At 38.4% G+C, this 16,882-nt stretch overlaps 1 protein-coding gene across 2 annotated transcripts; it reads right to left on the bottom strand.

Moving 5' to 3' along the window:
- Positions 1–499: 499 nt before the first annotated feature.
- nod2 (nucleotide-binding oligomerization domain containing 2) lies at positions 500–6,783 on the bottom strand. Of its 2 annotated transcripts, none has more exons than XM_056233841.1 (11): positions 6,441–6,783; positions 5,633–6,158; positions 4,836–4,962; positions 2,761–4,525; positions 2,325–2,408; positions 2,133–2,216; positions 1,956–2,039; positions 1,779–1,862; positions 1,503–1,586; positions 1,308–1,391; positions 500–649 (listed from the first exon to the last, which is right to left on the bottom strand). In XM_056233841.1, exons 2-11 carry the CDS (start codon positions 6,107–6,109, stop codon positions 577–579), a joined length of 2,946 nt encoding a protein of 981 aa, XP_056089816.1. In that variant the 5' UTR covers positions 6,110–6,158; positions 6,441–6,783; the 3' UTR covers positions 500–576. The 2 variants fall into 2 exon arrangements, with proteins under 2 accessions (XP_056089816.1, XP_056089817.1); XM_056233842.1 differs by having other exon boundaries at positions 5,939–6,158.
- Between the last annotated feature and the right edge of the window lie 10,099 nt (positions 6,784–16,882).

The following is a 16,882-nucleotide window of genomic DNA, read 5'->3' as shown; positions in this document are numbered from 1 at the left end:
ATAGAAGATGTAATTAAAGGGATTTAAAAACATCATAACAAACCCTGACAAGCTGTGTTGCAAGTAACAGACGTATAGACCATGAATATACAATACAAAAATTAAACTCCCATATAAAAAAAATACCATGTAGCCTACCATAAATGAAAACTAAGGATGTGTTCAATGGATAAAGTCAGACAAATGTTGTGTATGCTCCTGATGTTCTGTGTAGAAGTTCAGTTTGTGTACTGCTTCGGCGGTTTACATCTTATTATTAAGGTTTTCCTCTACAAAGAGTACATTTTTGACAGTCTCGATGGAGCAAGCTGGGGCACATTCACGTCACAATGGTAACAGAGGATCCCAGTCATTCTCCGGCCCCATCTGACGCTCTGATTGGACCCTGGATATTTAGCTTTTAAGCTACCTCTACTCCAGTCCAGATCAGCCATTTACAAGACAGGCACTTTGAATAGCTATGGCTTCCTGCTTGTGTGCAAGTTTTTTTTTGTTGTTGTTGTTTTTTTTTTTCAAGAAAATGATGAGCATTGGATTTGGGAGTTTGGTGGCAGGCATTACAGAGCCTTCTTGCCCTCAGAAGGTCAATCTGCTTTCTTGCTTGCTCAGCTCCTCTTCTTCCTCTGGGCTCAGATTATTTTGTCTCAGCCTTTAAGAGTACAAAGCAAAGAGCCTTTGTATTAAGGACATTAATATTATTCACAGCACAAACCATTCACCAGGCATGGGTATTAATGTAATAAAGTATAGTTGAAATTATGTTTGCACTAAGATTAATCAAGTCCCAAAGTAGTTGCATGATAACTGATAATCATTACATGGGGCATGTTGTCACATTAAATTAGGTAAGTTTACAGGCCTTTAAACAGTTGAACCACTATGAACAATATATTACACAGCAACAAAAAAAAACTCCACACAAAAAGCACACACACATTAAAAAATATCTAACTATTGTTTTGGCAAAAAAACTATTGTAATTAATAAATAGTATGCAAATGTATAACTTGTGACAAAAAAAAACATGTGACAACATGCCCCACATTTGTCCAGGGAACACAGTTTAACCCTTCTGTTAACACTTCTGTTGATTCTTGACTGCATGTATGTATGGTTTTATTGGTTTCACTTGTTGACACAGTTATGAGAATTTTTTAATTTGGCAGACAGAATTCATAAAAAATATTCTAAAGGGTATTTAGGTATTTACAACCAACATACAAAACCACTACTAAAGAAAACACATGAACATTTATTGAGTAAAACTAGCACACACAGTCAGCTAAAATACTGGAAAATTACCTTACCAGACTTCCTTAACACTATAGTTAATTTTCAGTGCCTCTATCAGACACTCAACTCCGTCCCTGCTGATGCAGTTTTTGCTCAGCCTGAGTGAGAAAGATAGAGAGAAAGCATGTAATTCTGACATTTTTTTTAATTAAAAATTAAATATATATTCAATTTTTTTAAACAAAGTAGTTTAAATAAGTCACACTCACCACAGTTCCCCCAGAGTTTTGCTCTGACTGACGAGTTTAGCCAGAGCACATGCACCTGCACTGCCCACACCATTATCCACCAGACTGAAACAAACCAACGCAAACATTATTATTACACACAAAAAGAAACACATGCTGCGTAGAGTAGCTCAGTGCTCTGCAAATTTAGTTTGATCTGACTGGGCAACCTTTCCATTTCCACCGTTTAGCATTAGCTAGCTGCAAGGTTTTTTTTTTCATAGAATGCAGAATTAACACAGGATTTTACAGGATTACCTTAACCATATTAGCGATGTGTTATTCTTCAGCGCAGTTGCCAATGCCTCAGCTCCCCTGTCCCCAATTTTATTACCCCATAATCTGAAAATAAGAAGTCAGAATGGAAATATAATTTAATAAAGCCACAGAATTGGAACATTAGAGCACAGTATTCTTTCTCATCATTGACCTCACCCCAGATACTGCAAAGACTGGTTGTAGCTTAGGCCTTCTGCAAGCTGCTCTGCTCCAACGCATGTGATGTTATTATTTCCAAGCCTACAAAGTAATTATATATTTGGTATGATTAGAATGATCATCATCCCATAGGCCAGAACTAACATAATAACCTTAGATAAAGTAAGTGCTGACCTCAAAGCCAGGAAGTTCTGCTTTGCTTTTAGCAGCCAAGCAAAGTGTTGGGTGCAAGCATCTGTGAGCTTGTTGTTGAAAAGCCTGATGAAATGATGAGGTAGTAATAAAACTTGGTTGTATAAGTATAACAATAAAATATGCATTATCATTATTTATAAGATGCAGAATTTAGTTGTTTGATATTCTCACGCTATTTTTTGGAAGCTTTCGCACTTCATTCCCTTTTCCAGAAGTTTCCGGATTCCTTCATCTGATATGTTATTGTTCCTTAAACTGCAAAATTCAGAAGTTTTAGAAAATCATGTATTTATCCTCACATCTTCCAAAATTGCATTACCCTGTTTCTTCTGCAGAACAGAAAGGAAGATATTTTGGGGTCTAAACAACACTGGGCCTCATTGATTTTTTTTAATGTGTGGACCAAAAAAATCTGACATTTTTTAAAATATCTTATTTTGTGTTCCACAATGCATACAGGTTTGGAATGTAAAAAAAGGTTGAGTAAATGATACAAGAAGTAGATTTTTGAATTTTCATTTTTGGGTGAACTAACTCTTTAAATTAAGAAAAAAAGAAAGCTTAAACATCAATTCAAACACAACCATCAGTTAATCTCTCATCTTACTAAAGGGAGTGACAAATATGTAGACACGGTAGAAGCTGCTCCACGCCCACATCTCCTACTGAATTGTTGTCCAACTGAAGCCCAACAGGATTCCGCAGGTACTTCAGCACGTACGTCAGCGCTGTACATTCCATCGGTCCAATGTTACAATAGGTGAGCTTCAGGTGTTCAACGTCCAACTTAGCCACGGCATCTTGAGCAATACTGTTGTCTTGCATTTCATATATGCACTTGATTAGCCAAACAAAACTTGGCATGGCATGCATGCTCTTCTTTTCCCCTTCTACAGGACGAGGTATTGACTTGAAATGTCTCTGCATCCCTTTAGACAATGACTTCACTACCTGCTTGAACTTGCGTTCACGCACAGCAGTAGGACAGCAGTCCAGGAGGAGATTATGGTGCCGCTGAGAAAAAAGTCCTGACACAAACTGAGCTGTAATCTGGAGGTTTGGTGTCTCTGCCACATGGGTCTTCACCTCCTCAACTGAAGGATCAATACAGTGTCCAAGACACCTTTGAGACAGGCCAGACAACTGCCTGTACTGAGGCTGAAAGAGTCTGGAGATAGCAGAGCGATTGTTGTTACGATTCAGAACAACATACAGAGCAGCGAAGAAGCATTGTAAGGTGATGTGCAGAAACTCATAGTGTTTGCAATCTGTCACAGATAGGTCATTGCAGTAAATGAGGAAACCCATGCTGACATCCTGTTCTGTGAGCCCATTTCTTTGCAGCTCATATCCTGAGAACACATAACAAGAGGCTTCCAGGCCTTCCAATGCCAACTGTCCAAGTTTTAACACTGTGTCCAAATGTTCCTCCAACCAGGCCTTTCCCAGGACTCCTTGGGGCTGAGATGACTTTCGCTGGAAGAAATGCTGTAAGACCAGGAGGTAGACATCAGTGATGGTCTGAGGAATACCATCTTGACCACCCAGAAGCTCCCGGTGGCACTTGGTCACAATCCAGCAGAAGACTGGGATGTGGCAAAGACCTAGCAACACCGTGTTACTCTGGAGGGACTCTATGACACGTCTAGCTATAGCAGGGTCGCTATGATGTTTCTTCACAAAGCAGTTGATACCTCTAGGAGAAAAACCCTTCAGGTGCACTTCTTTGCGGAGATAGCGCTTCAGCGATGGGCCCACAGCCTGTGGCCTGCTGGTGACCACCTTCAAAATGCCCTTCATTAGCGTACCCTGCAACAGATTGAAAAGCAATACATGTATAGGCACTTGATTTGTGGGGCAGCAGTGACGTTCTTCATCTGTGAAACCCTGTTTAAATTCATCAAGCCCATCAAAAGTAAAGAGGACCATATGAGGGTGGTCTAGGATGTACTGGAAAACCTCATCCTGACTTCGATCAGGCCAGCAGCAGTGCAGGAAGAGGAGCTCTTTCAGAGATAACTCTCTGTGCTCTGCATTCAGTTTGCGGCAACTGAAGGGGAACAGCAGGAAAGTGTTTGTGAGCAAAGCTTCTCTAGCCCAGAGCAAGTGCAGTCGCTGAAGCAGTGTGCTTTTGCCACTTCCTGCTTCCCCAGACAGAAGAATGGTGTCAGCATCTTCATTTAGACTCCCTATGGGACCTACCACATCCTCCAGCCCTAATGTAGTAGTTTCACCAGAACCATCCATCACTTCAAGAAGTCCATCAGTGTAAATATCATCCAAGGAGAAACGTCCTGTCCCACCGTAGGTGCTAAGAAAGAGTGACTGTGCAGCAACAGAGCTTCGCAGCTTCGTCTGGTACAGCAGACAATCTGGAGAAACAATGTAAAGTAGAGGACAAAGTGTATTGACAATTACATTTATGTTTTTGATAAGCTAACTTATTAGTAATAAAGAAAAAAAATAAATGTAAAAATGATTGTATTATCTTGTATTCATTATTATTTTATTTATATTTCTAAATGTATTTATATTTATTTTACATTTATTTATTTAAGTCAACATTTATTCAAATAAATAAAAGTGACATAATTATGCCCATTTCTTGCATCTTATGCAACATCAAAGACAAAGACATGAAAAAAAGACATCCTGTCCATACGACTGAGAAATGTCTTATACCAGCAGAAAGGTGACTTTCTTTATCTTCAGGGTTTGGTCTGGTTGGCTCTGTTTGTTCTAGATACTGTAGTAAGGTCTTTGCAGCAGTTTCCCCTTTAAAGTTTACTTGGTCTAACAGCCTCCGAACCTGCAACAATCCAACAAGATCACTGGATATACATTCATTAAGCAAGTAAAGGACATTTACTGTGAACAGGCTTGGAAGAAAGAAATGTCATATGTGAAACTAATTTGAACTTATCAATTACTATTGGAAAATAGCTCAATTTCTAAAGCATGTATGAGAGATATATCACAATATGACAATTTTCATTTGGAAATTGTTCATGTTTGGCAATTCAACTGTCACTGACAATGAATTTAGTCATGGGGCAAGTTATATGATAGTTCACAAGTTCACACTTACATGTAATTAAGTGGAGTAAAGGTTATGTGTATTTGGCGTGCTGTCCGGGGGGAGGGCTCCGAGTTCGGAATTTGGCCCGAACCCAGAGTACTCCCCCCGGTTGTTGTAAGAGTGGTTATGACTAGAAGTGAGGAGAAGGGGTGGTGGAGGGATGCTATTAAACTGTCAACGAATGGTGGTAAGTCTGTATATAGCTTCCTCTTATTTTGGCAATTTGTTGATTAACTGAGTGCGCTCCTCTTGTGTTAATTTAGGTTAATTATCTGAACGTGCTCCTCCCGAACTTTGTTAATAAAACATAATTTAGTCATGGGGCACATTAAATTTCAAGATTTCATAATACAAAGAAGTAAACAAATGTATGGGTTAAAGCAGTATTCAATCAAGTTACCTGTTGTGACGGTGTGTATACAGGTAGTTGCACCCCATCACAATCTTTGATGGTGAAGCACCCAGTTGTCAGTAAAACATTCAAAGCTCCGTCAATATTATCTCTGAGCTTTGTCACTAAGACTGGCCTGTCAGCCAATAACGTTAAAGTTGCAGTGTCTGGTCTGTTCTTGCCCACCACAGCACACCCGTTCCCAAAACACAGGACAGCCTTCTGCTCCTCTGGTAAAATCTGGTTAATTGCAGCCAAAAAAAAGCTGCATGCATCTTCTCCTTTATCATACACCACATCTAAAAGTTGCCTGACATTAGAACATAAGGGTTTCTCCGCCACTCGTATGTTTAGGTAATCCTCCCAGACAAGAACCTCCCAAGCCAGAAGTAAGTCCAGAACACAGTCCAGAGGTTCAGCACTGCCTCCACCACATAGGACTGCCAGAAGCTCTGCTCGCTGTTTTAGGATCAACTGAGTGCTCATAGTGGAACTCAGCCTTTTCTCAAAGTCAACAGTCACAATCAGACCCCAACTAAAGGGATGAGACATAGAAGACCGACATCACAAAGAGATATATAATATTGGCACAAGTTCCTATTAACACCGGTCCTAGAGTCAATTTGAGCACTCGTTTCCTCATTTTTACCAAAAGTGGATAGGCCATGCAGTAGCATATTATATTATTATTTTTAATTATGTCTAGATTAGTGAATTATGGTTGTGAATTTAGTTTAAATAGGAACAGTAGCTACACCGCAAATGGTTTTGAATAAATCTACTTCCCAACGGCAAAAAAAAAAAAAAAAAAACTTACCAGACAAGGTCCAAAATAACTCCTGAATGTCATGCTCCCCCACTACAGAGGCGATGTAAATGTTCCATTCATAATCATACGCGTATGCGTAGCCTATAGCCTATAGTTTAAGAACAAATGCATCTGTGTCTCATTTGAAACTTTCGAAATTAATATCCCAAACGAAACACGCTTACAAACGTCTGTCTGCTAAATATTCCATAGCCTGTGATTCTTCATTGACAATCTATATAGACTAAGCTGGAATATGAAGACACCACGAACACAGGCTTATCTGTCGGTATATTCTGTTTGGTCACTTTATGGAAATGATCGTCCGAACTGAAAGTGAAAGAGGAGGCGCTGTTCTCCTCTGAATCTTCAGGAAGTTGGTGACATACTGTATGTAGTTGGACAACAACTGTGTTGTTGTTGTTGTCGGCAGGGTTGTTGTAGACAGAGGGGTGTTGTGGCACTTTATTTGCACGACAGTAAGTCGTTGTGGTTTTGTGTTAAAAACTTTAAGTCTTAAATGTAGTTTGAAATATATGCTGCTTATGTATAGCCTACTGCGTAAATTGAGTGGCAGGTAGGCTGCAAAGAGTGTTGTTCTTTCAATAAAAAATAAATAAATAAAAAAAGAGTGTTGTTCTTTTTTATTGGATGCAATCATATTGTGTGTGCAGCCTACTGTTTTTCTTCTTCTTAAATTTTCTTCCCATAAAAGTGTAGGGCTAGGTGTCAGAGACTTGTTTTCTCCTGTAAAACCTCCTTTTGTTCAATATAAAGATTAGGCTACAAATTATAAACACTTCAAGGGTGGTGCTCATGTCGTCCAACGCTCCCCGGGTCTGCCCTGGTCATGCACACTGCAGAGTTTCGGGAGTGACAACCACAAAAATGATCGGAGCGATGGCTCACAATGACAGACAAAATAGTATCGTGACTGTAAACAAGAGACAAGTTTTGCCACATTTTCTAGTAATAAAAAGGCATGCAGAACCACATTTCAAACTCAAGAGGGAACCCTAGCATCATGGAAAATGTTTACCTATTACTTTATCTCAGCAAGCAAACTGTGTCTTTTTTTTTCTTTTTCTTTTTACTGTAAATGATAAATAATAGTTTTGAATAAATTATTATTTATGAATAAAAATTCATAAATAATAGTTTTATGTTCATAGTCTTTTGTTTGTTTTTGTAAATACTAGGCTAGTGCTCGTGTTTCTATAATTTATCAATAATGTTCAAGAAACATTTTCAGTCAGTTACAACAAATGTTTAAGCCTAAATATTGTTTGATTTCCCTAGCTAGTCGGCTCAACAGCTTCTGGCCGTATAGAGGGAATTATTATGTTCTGTATAGACTCAGTACATAATACTGATCAGTTATTGCCTTTATACACTATTTATGTAGTCTGCAATCATACAGTGTCATTTAGAGTGTTAGCAATAGCCTATATGTCATCTTCTGATGATGAGACACAGGAGTCAACTGGGCAGTGGAAGCTGCTGTGCGGGTTTGGTGTTCATCCCTTGTGTGGGTGGGCTGTCTGGCTTTGATGAGACCAGAGCTGATCAGCATGATGTCTCCATCCCTCTGTCATCCACAGTGGAAAAGACAGAGCCTATTTAAAAACTTTGTTTTTCTCGTTAAAAATACATGAATTTCTTTGCATTTCAATTAATTTGAATTCTACCTCATTCATTCAAATTTTAAACTGCAGTTGTGCATTCTGTTTCTTACTTCAATTTGAACTGGAACTAGAATTTAAAAGGCATTCTCAATTCATTTCTGAATGATGCACAACCCTGGTAGGTAGAATTTGAGACCATAAACAATTTTGAACAACAGTAATGGGCATTTTCTTCCACCAAATTAACTGACTGACTTACTCTCCTTAGTATCTCTCAATGAACTTGTCTATCATGCTGGTGCATTTCTGGCATTGCACTGGACACAGAAGAACAGTCATGCAGTGGCCAGCTGACATGTGCTGACAGTGACAACACAATTAGCCAGTGTCTCAGCAGAGAAACAGAGCAGCATGACAGAATTCTTATACTTTGCTTTTTTATCTCGGAAGTTGCTCTGTTACGTGCTCAAAACTCTCGTCAGAAAAAAAAAAGAAATTCAAAAATCTTCAGAGCTTGGAAAAATATTCAGGATTTTAGTCACGAAAACAGAGTTAGACACCCTGGTCAAATCAGGCTTATTGGCATAATATCCAAACAATTGAAAGCAATGCAAAAACGTCTTTATACCTAAAGTGTGTGTGAGATAGATATGTGGCTTCTCCAATTTGCCTTTGATCTAATGAAAACATGAGAAAGAGAGCTGTTTTGTTCCTGTATTGCCTGTTGTGTTGTCATGATTGCTTTATCTCATATTTCCTAATGTGTGATGATGAGTTTGTCATCTTTCTTATCAGTGGAAAATATAAAGCTCAGATGGGTTTAACAATGACAGATGTAATGATGACAAACAGTGAGGTGTGGGTTGTCATGTTGCTTTTCCACAAAGACTGGGGAACATTGAGGAGAGTTCTGACAGAAATGCTAATATCCAATTTAGAGAAGAATTGAGCTCCCTTTGCATAAATGTTCTTGTCATTTCAGATTTTGTAAGACTGGCTTGCTCTCAAATTGTAAATATTGGGACAAAAAGAGATGCATGATTTTTACAGTCCCTTCAGCATGATGGGGTGACCTTATAATATACGTTCGTGGGTGATACATCATGTATGAGTGGACGTATACAAGTGAAGAATCACACATCAGTGTTTCGTATAGAATATATATAGCTACGGGATCTTCATTTATTACATAAAAAACTCATTGTCATATGGACAATCAGTCAGTAATTATTGGCACAAAACATGCTTCATTTCCATACCGGCATCAATAAAAAATAAACTAATGATAGTTGCAGTTCAGTGAGTGAGTCAAATGTCAACTCATAACTGTTCTGGTGAATTGTGATTGAATTATTGAGAAGGATTCATAAGACTGATTTAAACAACAAGTCTAAATCATCTTTTTGACCAGCTCATAAGAGACATTAGTTTGGGATTCAGAAAACAGTTACACTCAGTGTTTTTGATTCTCTAAAAATGACCAGTTCATAAGAGGCATTCGTTTAGGAATCAAACTACACTGGTCGTGCTATATTTTTTTGATTCACTAAAAAGAACTGATTCATATGAAACATTCGTTCAGGAATCAGACTACACTGGGCTCTTTTTGATTCAATAAAAGAACCAGATAAGAGTCATTTGTATGTAAACCGGACAACACTGTCGCATTGTATGTTTGTTTAGGCATGCAGCACCCTGCAAGGACAATTCAATAATAAGACGTTGCCATTATTTCATGGCACACAATATTTTTTATTGCAGCACATTCAGTACAGACAATGAATTCACATTCAGTACAGACAATGAATTCACATTCACAACTCCAGTAAAATATAATTTCTTTTGTCGGGGCACCGACGAAGCAGCAGCGGGGGAGCATCACTGAAAAATACTACAGGACACACTGGTACACGAGTAATGTCTCTGACAGGTTTGGTACTCCAATCATGAAGTATTTAATTAATAACTTCTTGACGGTTCTGAATTCTAGCTTGATTTTCAGTAAGGATCTTATTTGACCACATGCAGGCAGGCATCTGCACTTGTCACTGAGTGGTTATGGCTGATTGGAAGGGCAGCACACCAGGGAATTTTGGGTAAGGGGGTTCATACCACACTTACCCCAGAGAACATGAAATGAATATCCACTTTTCACAACTCTAAAATAGCCCATCTATATAGATGAACACTAGATCTTTAAAGCTGGATCCTCGTCTGCCCTCAAAGTGGTTTGCTGAATGCAGTGATCTATTTCATCACATGAAAATGGTAACAACAGCCATAAATTCATATTTCTGTCTGGCACACCTTCATGACAACACAATTTATAATGTCTGGTTTTATAAAATAATCAATTAAAATACATTGTCTCTCTCTAACAAGTTTGTTCTTCTGTTTGATCAGCCTTCAGTTGCATTCAGCCTAACGACACTTCATCACACATCCATTGCAGGACATTTCCAGTTTGCACTCTTTTTCTGAAATAGCCTATCAAAGAAACAGGTGAATTGACACTGTTTGAGAGTGATGAAAACTCTGTCAGCACAGCGGTGGACACTGGCTTCAAAAAGACCGAAGAGGCAAGCTGGTAAGCGATGTCCTAATTGAGTCGAGTCTTGGTGAAATTGGAAGCCAATTAGTGCTGAGCTTAGAGAGACATGCTCTGTCAAAAAGAAAGAGATCAAATGTCTTTCAGAGAGAGAGAGAATGGAACAGAAGAAGTGCCAGAGCGTGTTGCTGCGCATCTGCGACCGCAGTCGCAGGCACAGGCACGCGCCTTTATCTGTGTGTTTGTGCGGTTGCTTTTGTATTGAGTTTTAATTGACAAGAAGATTAAAGCTCACTTCTCTGGAGTTTTCAGCGGACGGCTAAAAAGAGAGAGCGAGGGAGTGAGCGATAGTAGTTAGAGGAGGAGTGTGGGGCGTTGTGTGCGTCGTTGAAGGTTAGCTCTGGCTCCCGCTGCGTGAGCACTGCCTGAGATGGGCTACTTGTTGGACATTCATTATCAAACCCTGTTTGGTCCTTTCATCTGCTGCTCTGCAGAGCCCTCCTCGCAAACTACAGAGGCACCTTGCAGCTTGACATCTTTCCATTCACTCTGTACCTTAAACAGCATGCTGCCACATCAAAGCAGACACAAGCCCTTTGATGTTGCAAAAATAAAGAGCCCCAATGATCTACTCAAAACCAATGGAACTTTTGGTGCCTCTCTCTCCCGTACGCTCTCCCTCTCTTTTTCTCATTTTGTTGGCCTCTGATAGACTTCATCAGAGTTTGAGGAAGATAACCAGGGCTAACTGTGATAACAACGGCCCCTTTTGCACCTTTGAAAAAATGTGAACAGCATGTATGCATGGAATTAACATATCAAGGGCTATAAGTAACGTCAGATGCAGATAAGCAAAATAATTGGAATGTAATTCAATTAGACTCACACTGTGTAAATGCCATGCATCCATCCTGAGTGTGCGTAGTGGAAAACATCTACAGCATCCTGCCAAGGGATCGTGTCAGTAAAATGACAAAAATTGGGGACGTTTTTTTTGGCCAGGAAATAAATGCCTTGCTCATACACCTTATTTTTCAGCACAAAAGTAAGCTATTTTCTGTGAATGTCCGATTCATTAGCCGCTATAAGAATAACAAAATGTTGTAAATGGTAAAACTTTATGATTGCATTATAATCATCATAACAGACTGTTTTTTTTTACAGCTAAAATAACTAGATGTAGCTGACACCGGAAACCTTGCGCATTCAAGTTAAAAATGGCCGTGCGTGCTCTAACATTATAAAAGCTTTTGACAACCAAATAAGAAAATAAATAAATAAATATTCATCAGCGAACATAAACAGAAGCTTTACCGAACCTGCTAGATGCACAAGAACAAGCCTCATTGGTTATTGCGGAAGTGCTGTGTAACACACGAGAATGAACCTCATTGGTTCTCGCACGTCAAGCGAACATGCTTGAGTTTCTTTTTACCACAGCTGATGTGTGAGTTGATTCATGTTTATATGTTAATAAAAGACTAAATTCAATCTGTTCATCATATAAAGCAGTCAAGTCTCTTCAGAAAATGTGGACTAAACTGCTCAATTGATATCGATTAGTTTTAGGATCTCTTTATGAACATTTGGAAGCGTCAAAGTGTCAGTTCCATAGCTGTCTATGGAGGGACAGAAATCTCTCCGATTTTTTTTTTGTTTGTTTTGGTCAACTAACCCTTTAAATAAAAGACTCCTCTATCCAGAGCTGCGTGAGCATGCTGTTAGCATGTTAATACCCCAAAGGGGAAATCTACTGAACCGCAGTAGATTTAATTAAATTAATCATTGGTTTACTGAGAATCGAGGTTATTCAAAAAAGTTCATGGCAAGTATTCCAAATGCCCAGCAGAAAATGACTGAATGCCAATGCAACATTTTGTATTTCTTACTTTTACTTTTCTAAATTTCTATCTTTACACACTTGCAGTTTTAAATACTATACTCCTCATTCTTGTTTCTTTTGTCTATTTGTTTTGAGATTTTCTCAGTTTCATCTTTGTTTCTTTATATGTCTAATTTTTTAGTTGACATTTTCTCTATTAAAAACAACCCGTGGAAGACAGAAACACACTTTTGGAAGTAAAAAAGTTCATTTCTGTTAGGTCAAAGACAGACAATTTTTGGGTAACACTTTATTTTAATGGTCCCCTTTTAAGACATTCTACTAAGTTACTTTGCAACTACATATCAACTTATTCTAACCCAAAGGCTAACCTAACGGTCTACTACAGTCCACTTATAGTCTAATAAGAGTTAGTTGACATGTTGCAAAGTTACTAATAGTTAGTAGAATTTCTAAAGTGGACCATCCAATTAAATTGTAACTTTTTATTGAATTGTCCAGTTGTCTGGGATGTCAAACAAAACACTCACATAATGTTGCACATAATGTCATAAGAATATACACGTCTGGGACCACCAGTTTAGGTGGACCCATAAGACAGTAACGAAGTAAATGTAATTCGTTACTGTACTTAAGTAGCTTTTTTGCGTATCTGTACTTTACTCAAGTATTTACATTTTGGGAGACTTTTACTTTAACTCCACTACATTTCAAAGTCAAATATCTTACTTTTTACTCAACTACATTTTCAAAATCAGTCGTTCCTTTTTATTTATGAGTGGATAAAAACGTAACTAGTCAAACGAGCCACCAATCACAGTACAGCGCGCGCGCGCTTTGTTTTGAAATTGCCTTGGTGGTATCTACTAAGCGCGAATCAGAGCCGTTAAATATGAGAGTTGCGAACATAGATGGTTGTGACCGTGATCTCGCCGCCGCGCGGTCACGTTATTCGTGTAGCTCTCAATAGTTCCAAACAAATCGCGTTGACAATGATTTTAAGCGGGACAGAGAGCAGCAGCTATTATTGCAGCAATTATTGGTAAGTATTGACGCATAATGTACATTGCTTACGTTGCCACTAAAATGACTTGCATATAATAGCTTTTTTTTTCTGGGGAGTAGCCTAGCAGAAACACTGCATTAATACGTTTTTGTGTTTAATTTTGGAGGGAAATTGGCTGCTCCCATAACATAGAATATATATATATATATATAACGTTATGTAGCCTATGTGTGTGTGTGTGTGCGTGCGCGCGCGCGCATGTGAATATGTGTATGTGTGTGTATATATATATATATATATATATATATATATATATAATTGGCGTTGTGCAGGTTTATGTGAATGTATCATAACATTAAGATGTTAATAATTATGACCATAGGCGCTGGAGAAAAATATATACAGTAAATACTGTAAATGTTTTATACCTTATGGGAACAGTCCCCTTCCCTCCAAAATTAAACACACAAAAAATTAATTCAATTCAAATATACACACACTAGAGTTCTCAACGGGCCTGAAAATTACAACCCGACCCGACCCGGCCCGTGGCTTTTAAAGCCCGGACCCGATGTAACCCGACACATCAACATGAATTATCTGCCCGAACCCGACCCGCGGCCCGACGCCACCCTTTTGATCGGTGAGTGATGTATGTAGAATAGAATGTATTCTATGACTGCTGCGCTTGACGCAGAGAGTGAGAGCCCCGGCCGCGCGCACGCACTCTCACGTCTCACACATTCCGCCCATCCAGCTGACATAAACCACATTTCAATAAACGAAAAAAACTATCCAGTGATTAAATGTTTTCTGTATTGACGCAAATCTTGTGCGATGTCCTAAACTGCCGAGATAATCACACAACGTGTCGCGCCGCCCCTGAGCAACGGTGATTTCACCTGCAGCAAGTTTACTTTTCACCAACTCCATCTTCTTCTCCGGGCTAAAGGCGTGCACGCAGCGGCGTCAGGTCTGCCCTCGCGTCGCGATGCACGTTGCACGCAGCAGCCAGACTTTCTTTACAGTGAACAGCAGCGATGAATAATAAATGTATTTTTTTCTTTCACTGTACAATTCAAAAGATTAAGCCCGAGGGCCGACCCGACCCGTTGAGAACTCTAACACACACACACATATATATATATATCAGACTAATTAAAGGATTAGTTCACTTTTAAAAAAACTTTTGCTAAAAATTTACTCACCCCCATGTCATCCAAGATGTCCATGTCTTTCTTTCTTCAGTCGAAAAGAAATTAAGGTTTTTGATGAAAACATTCCAGGATTTTTCTCCATATAAATGAACAAATCTTTTTTCGATTAATTTCGTTCATTCAACTAACGAAATGAACGAAATGACTCGAAAAAAGATTCGTTCATTTTGATGAACGAGTTCGAGCAGGAGAGTCACGAACGTGTATCATTTGTGCTTTTTAAACTTCAACTTTTCTATTTATTTTTGAAATGGCCGATCGTTTCGCTAGATAAGACCCTTATTCATCGTCTGGTGTCGTTTAAAGCCCTTTGAAGCTGCACTGAAACTGTCTTTTGGACCTTGAACCGTCTGGTTCCCATGGAAGTCCATTATATGGAGAAAAATCCTGGAATGTTTTCATCAAAAACCTTAATTTCTTTTCGACTGAAGAAAGAAAGACATGTACATCTTGGATGACATGGGGGTGAGTAAATTATCAGCAAAAGTTTTTTTAAAAGTGAACTACTCCTTTAATGTCATTTCATTAATAGATTGGTGTGCCAAGAGTGACATTAGTCTTCACTTAGACTGAGTTAAGCAAGAGTCTTGTGACAAATTATAATAGGACATTATAGCCATAAAAAAATCTAAGTACTTGGATACTTAAGTACATTTGAAGGCAAATACTTTTGTACTTTTACTCAAGTGAATGTTTAAAGGCAGCACTTCTACTTTTACTTGAGTAATATTTTACCTTGAGTATCTTTACTTTTACTCAAGTACATGGTATGTGTACTTCGTCCACCACTGTCGGTTGATGGGTCAGTCGTAATAAGACTGAAGAGGTGTAAGTTAATGCTTTCTTTCTGAGACCTCAAAACTTAACATATCCCACATAAATCTTAACATATCTCACACTGATTCACCATAAAGAGATTCCAGAAGAGCAGGTGACTCAAGAGGGAATGCTGAAGTCACAAGTGAAGCATGCGGCTCTAGAGGAATCACAGGAGGAAACACTCATTCAAGACTATAGGATATGGGGAGTCATAACTGATCCAAGCAGACTTTGAGAACGTAGAGGAACAGGGGAAAAAAGCAGGTGAAACATAATCAGAGACAGGGGGTTCATTTAATCCAATAAACTGATCTGTGAGTTAAGATTTGTACAATAGTCCAGATTTATTGGAGAACTTACTCATATCTACTATCTGTAGCTCATTGGTTCAAGCCAAATGAAGAAGAGCTTTAATGTTCATAAAGGCTTGATTATGCTGTGAAAGTGGGATTTACGGCTAATTGGAGAGACATGAGCCGAGGTCTCAGCAAAGTAACTAATCTCTTCATGATGATACACATCACATTTTGGTTCTCTTTATCAGTGTAAATTTACCATCTAAAATGCTATAATTACAGGGGTCTTGGTTGAAAAACTAGCCCTCAGGCATTGTCTCTCTCTCCTTCAGAATAATTCACCACAGCTCATTGACACTTGAGTTCCTGACTTTATTTATTTATTATATTTATCTTTTTTGGTTCCCCAAAGAACATTTCAGTGATCAGTTCTTAAATGAATCTTTTTTTTCTAGTGTGTAGAATTTAGGTTCTCATTTTTTGTTTAAGTATTTTTTTTTCAAATCTATTTACATTTTATTGAAGCTCTGATTTCATTTTTTATTTCAGCAGTGGTTTTTAATAGTTTTAGTTTCAGTTAACAACAATGATCACAGTGAGGAATAAAGAAAAGCCATTATTTAAAAGGGACCCCATAAACAATAATAGTTATAACAATAACATAATAAAATCAATAACACTGATCCTCAGATATTTTTCATTTTCATAATTGATTTATATTTTTATTTATATTAATACTTAATTATAATATTTTGTAAGACACAGACATAGCAAGACTTACACTGTGCACTCTAATAGAAATGTGCAGCCTGCGACATTCACACCTCCATTTACCATCTCCTTCTCAGCTGTCACACATGCCCTTGTGATTACAACGGGACGCTTTTAATCTCAATGACTGTTATCTCATCATACCCTTAACAGAAGTCGATATGGAGCAAATGTCAACAGGGCACCGAGACCTTGAGTGCTACTAACAAACCTCAAAGACAGACAGAGGGAATTTGAACTTTAGCACTCTGTCAGCATCTCGCCTAATTCAATGAACTTGACAGTTAATAAAGTGCTTTATATTCGCCCTTCTTCTCATACATAAA

The sequence above is a fragment of the Rhinichthys klamathensis genome, unplaced genomic scaffold (assembly GCF_029890125.1).
Source record: "Rhinichthys klamathensis goyatoka isolate OS25496 unplaced genomic scaffold, OSU_Roscu_1.1 h1tg000378l_1, whole genome shotgun sequence".
In the NCBI taxonomy this organism is placed as follows: Eukaryota; Metazoa; Chordata; class Actinopteri; order Cypriniformes; family Leuciscidae; genus Rhinichthys; species Rhinichthys klamathensis.
This window is presented reverse-complemented; position numbering and strand designations above follow the sequence as displayed.

Coding starts and splice junctions, on each gene's coding strand:
- nod2 (XM_056233841.1), bottom strand. CDS start 6,109: ATGAGCACTCAGTTGATCCTAAAACAGCGAGCAGAGCTTCTGGCAGTC. Junction 4,963..5,632: donor TATACACACCGTCACAACAG/GTAACTTGATTG, acceptor GGATTGTTGCAG/GTTCGGAGGCTGTTAGACCA. Junction 1,863..1,955: donor CAGTCTTTGCAGTATCTGGG/GTGAGGTCAATG, acceptor TCTTATTTTCAG/ATTATGGGGTAATAAAATTG.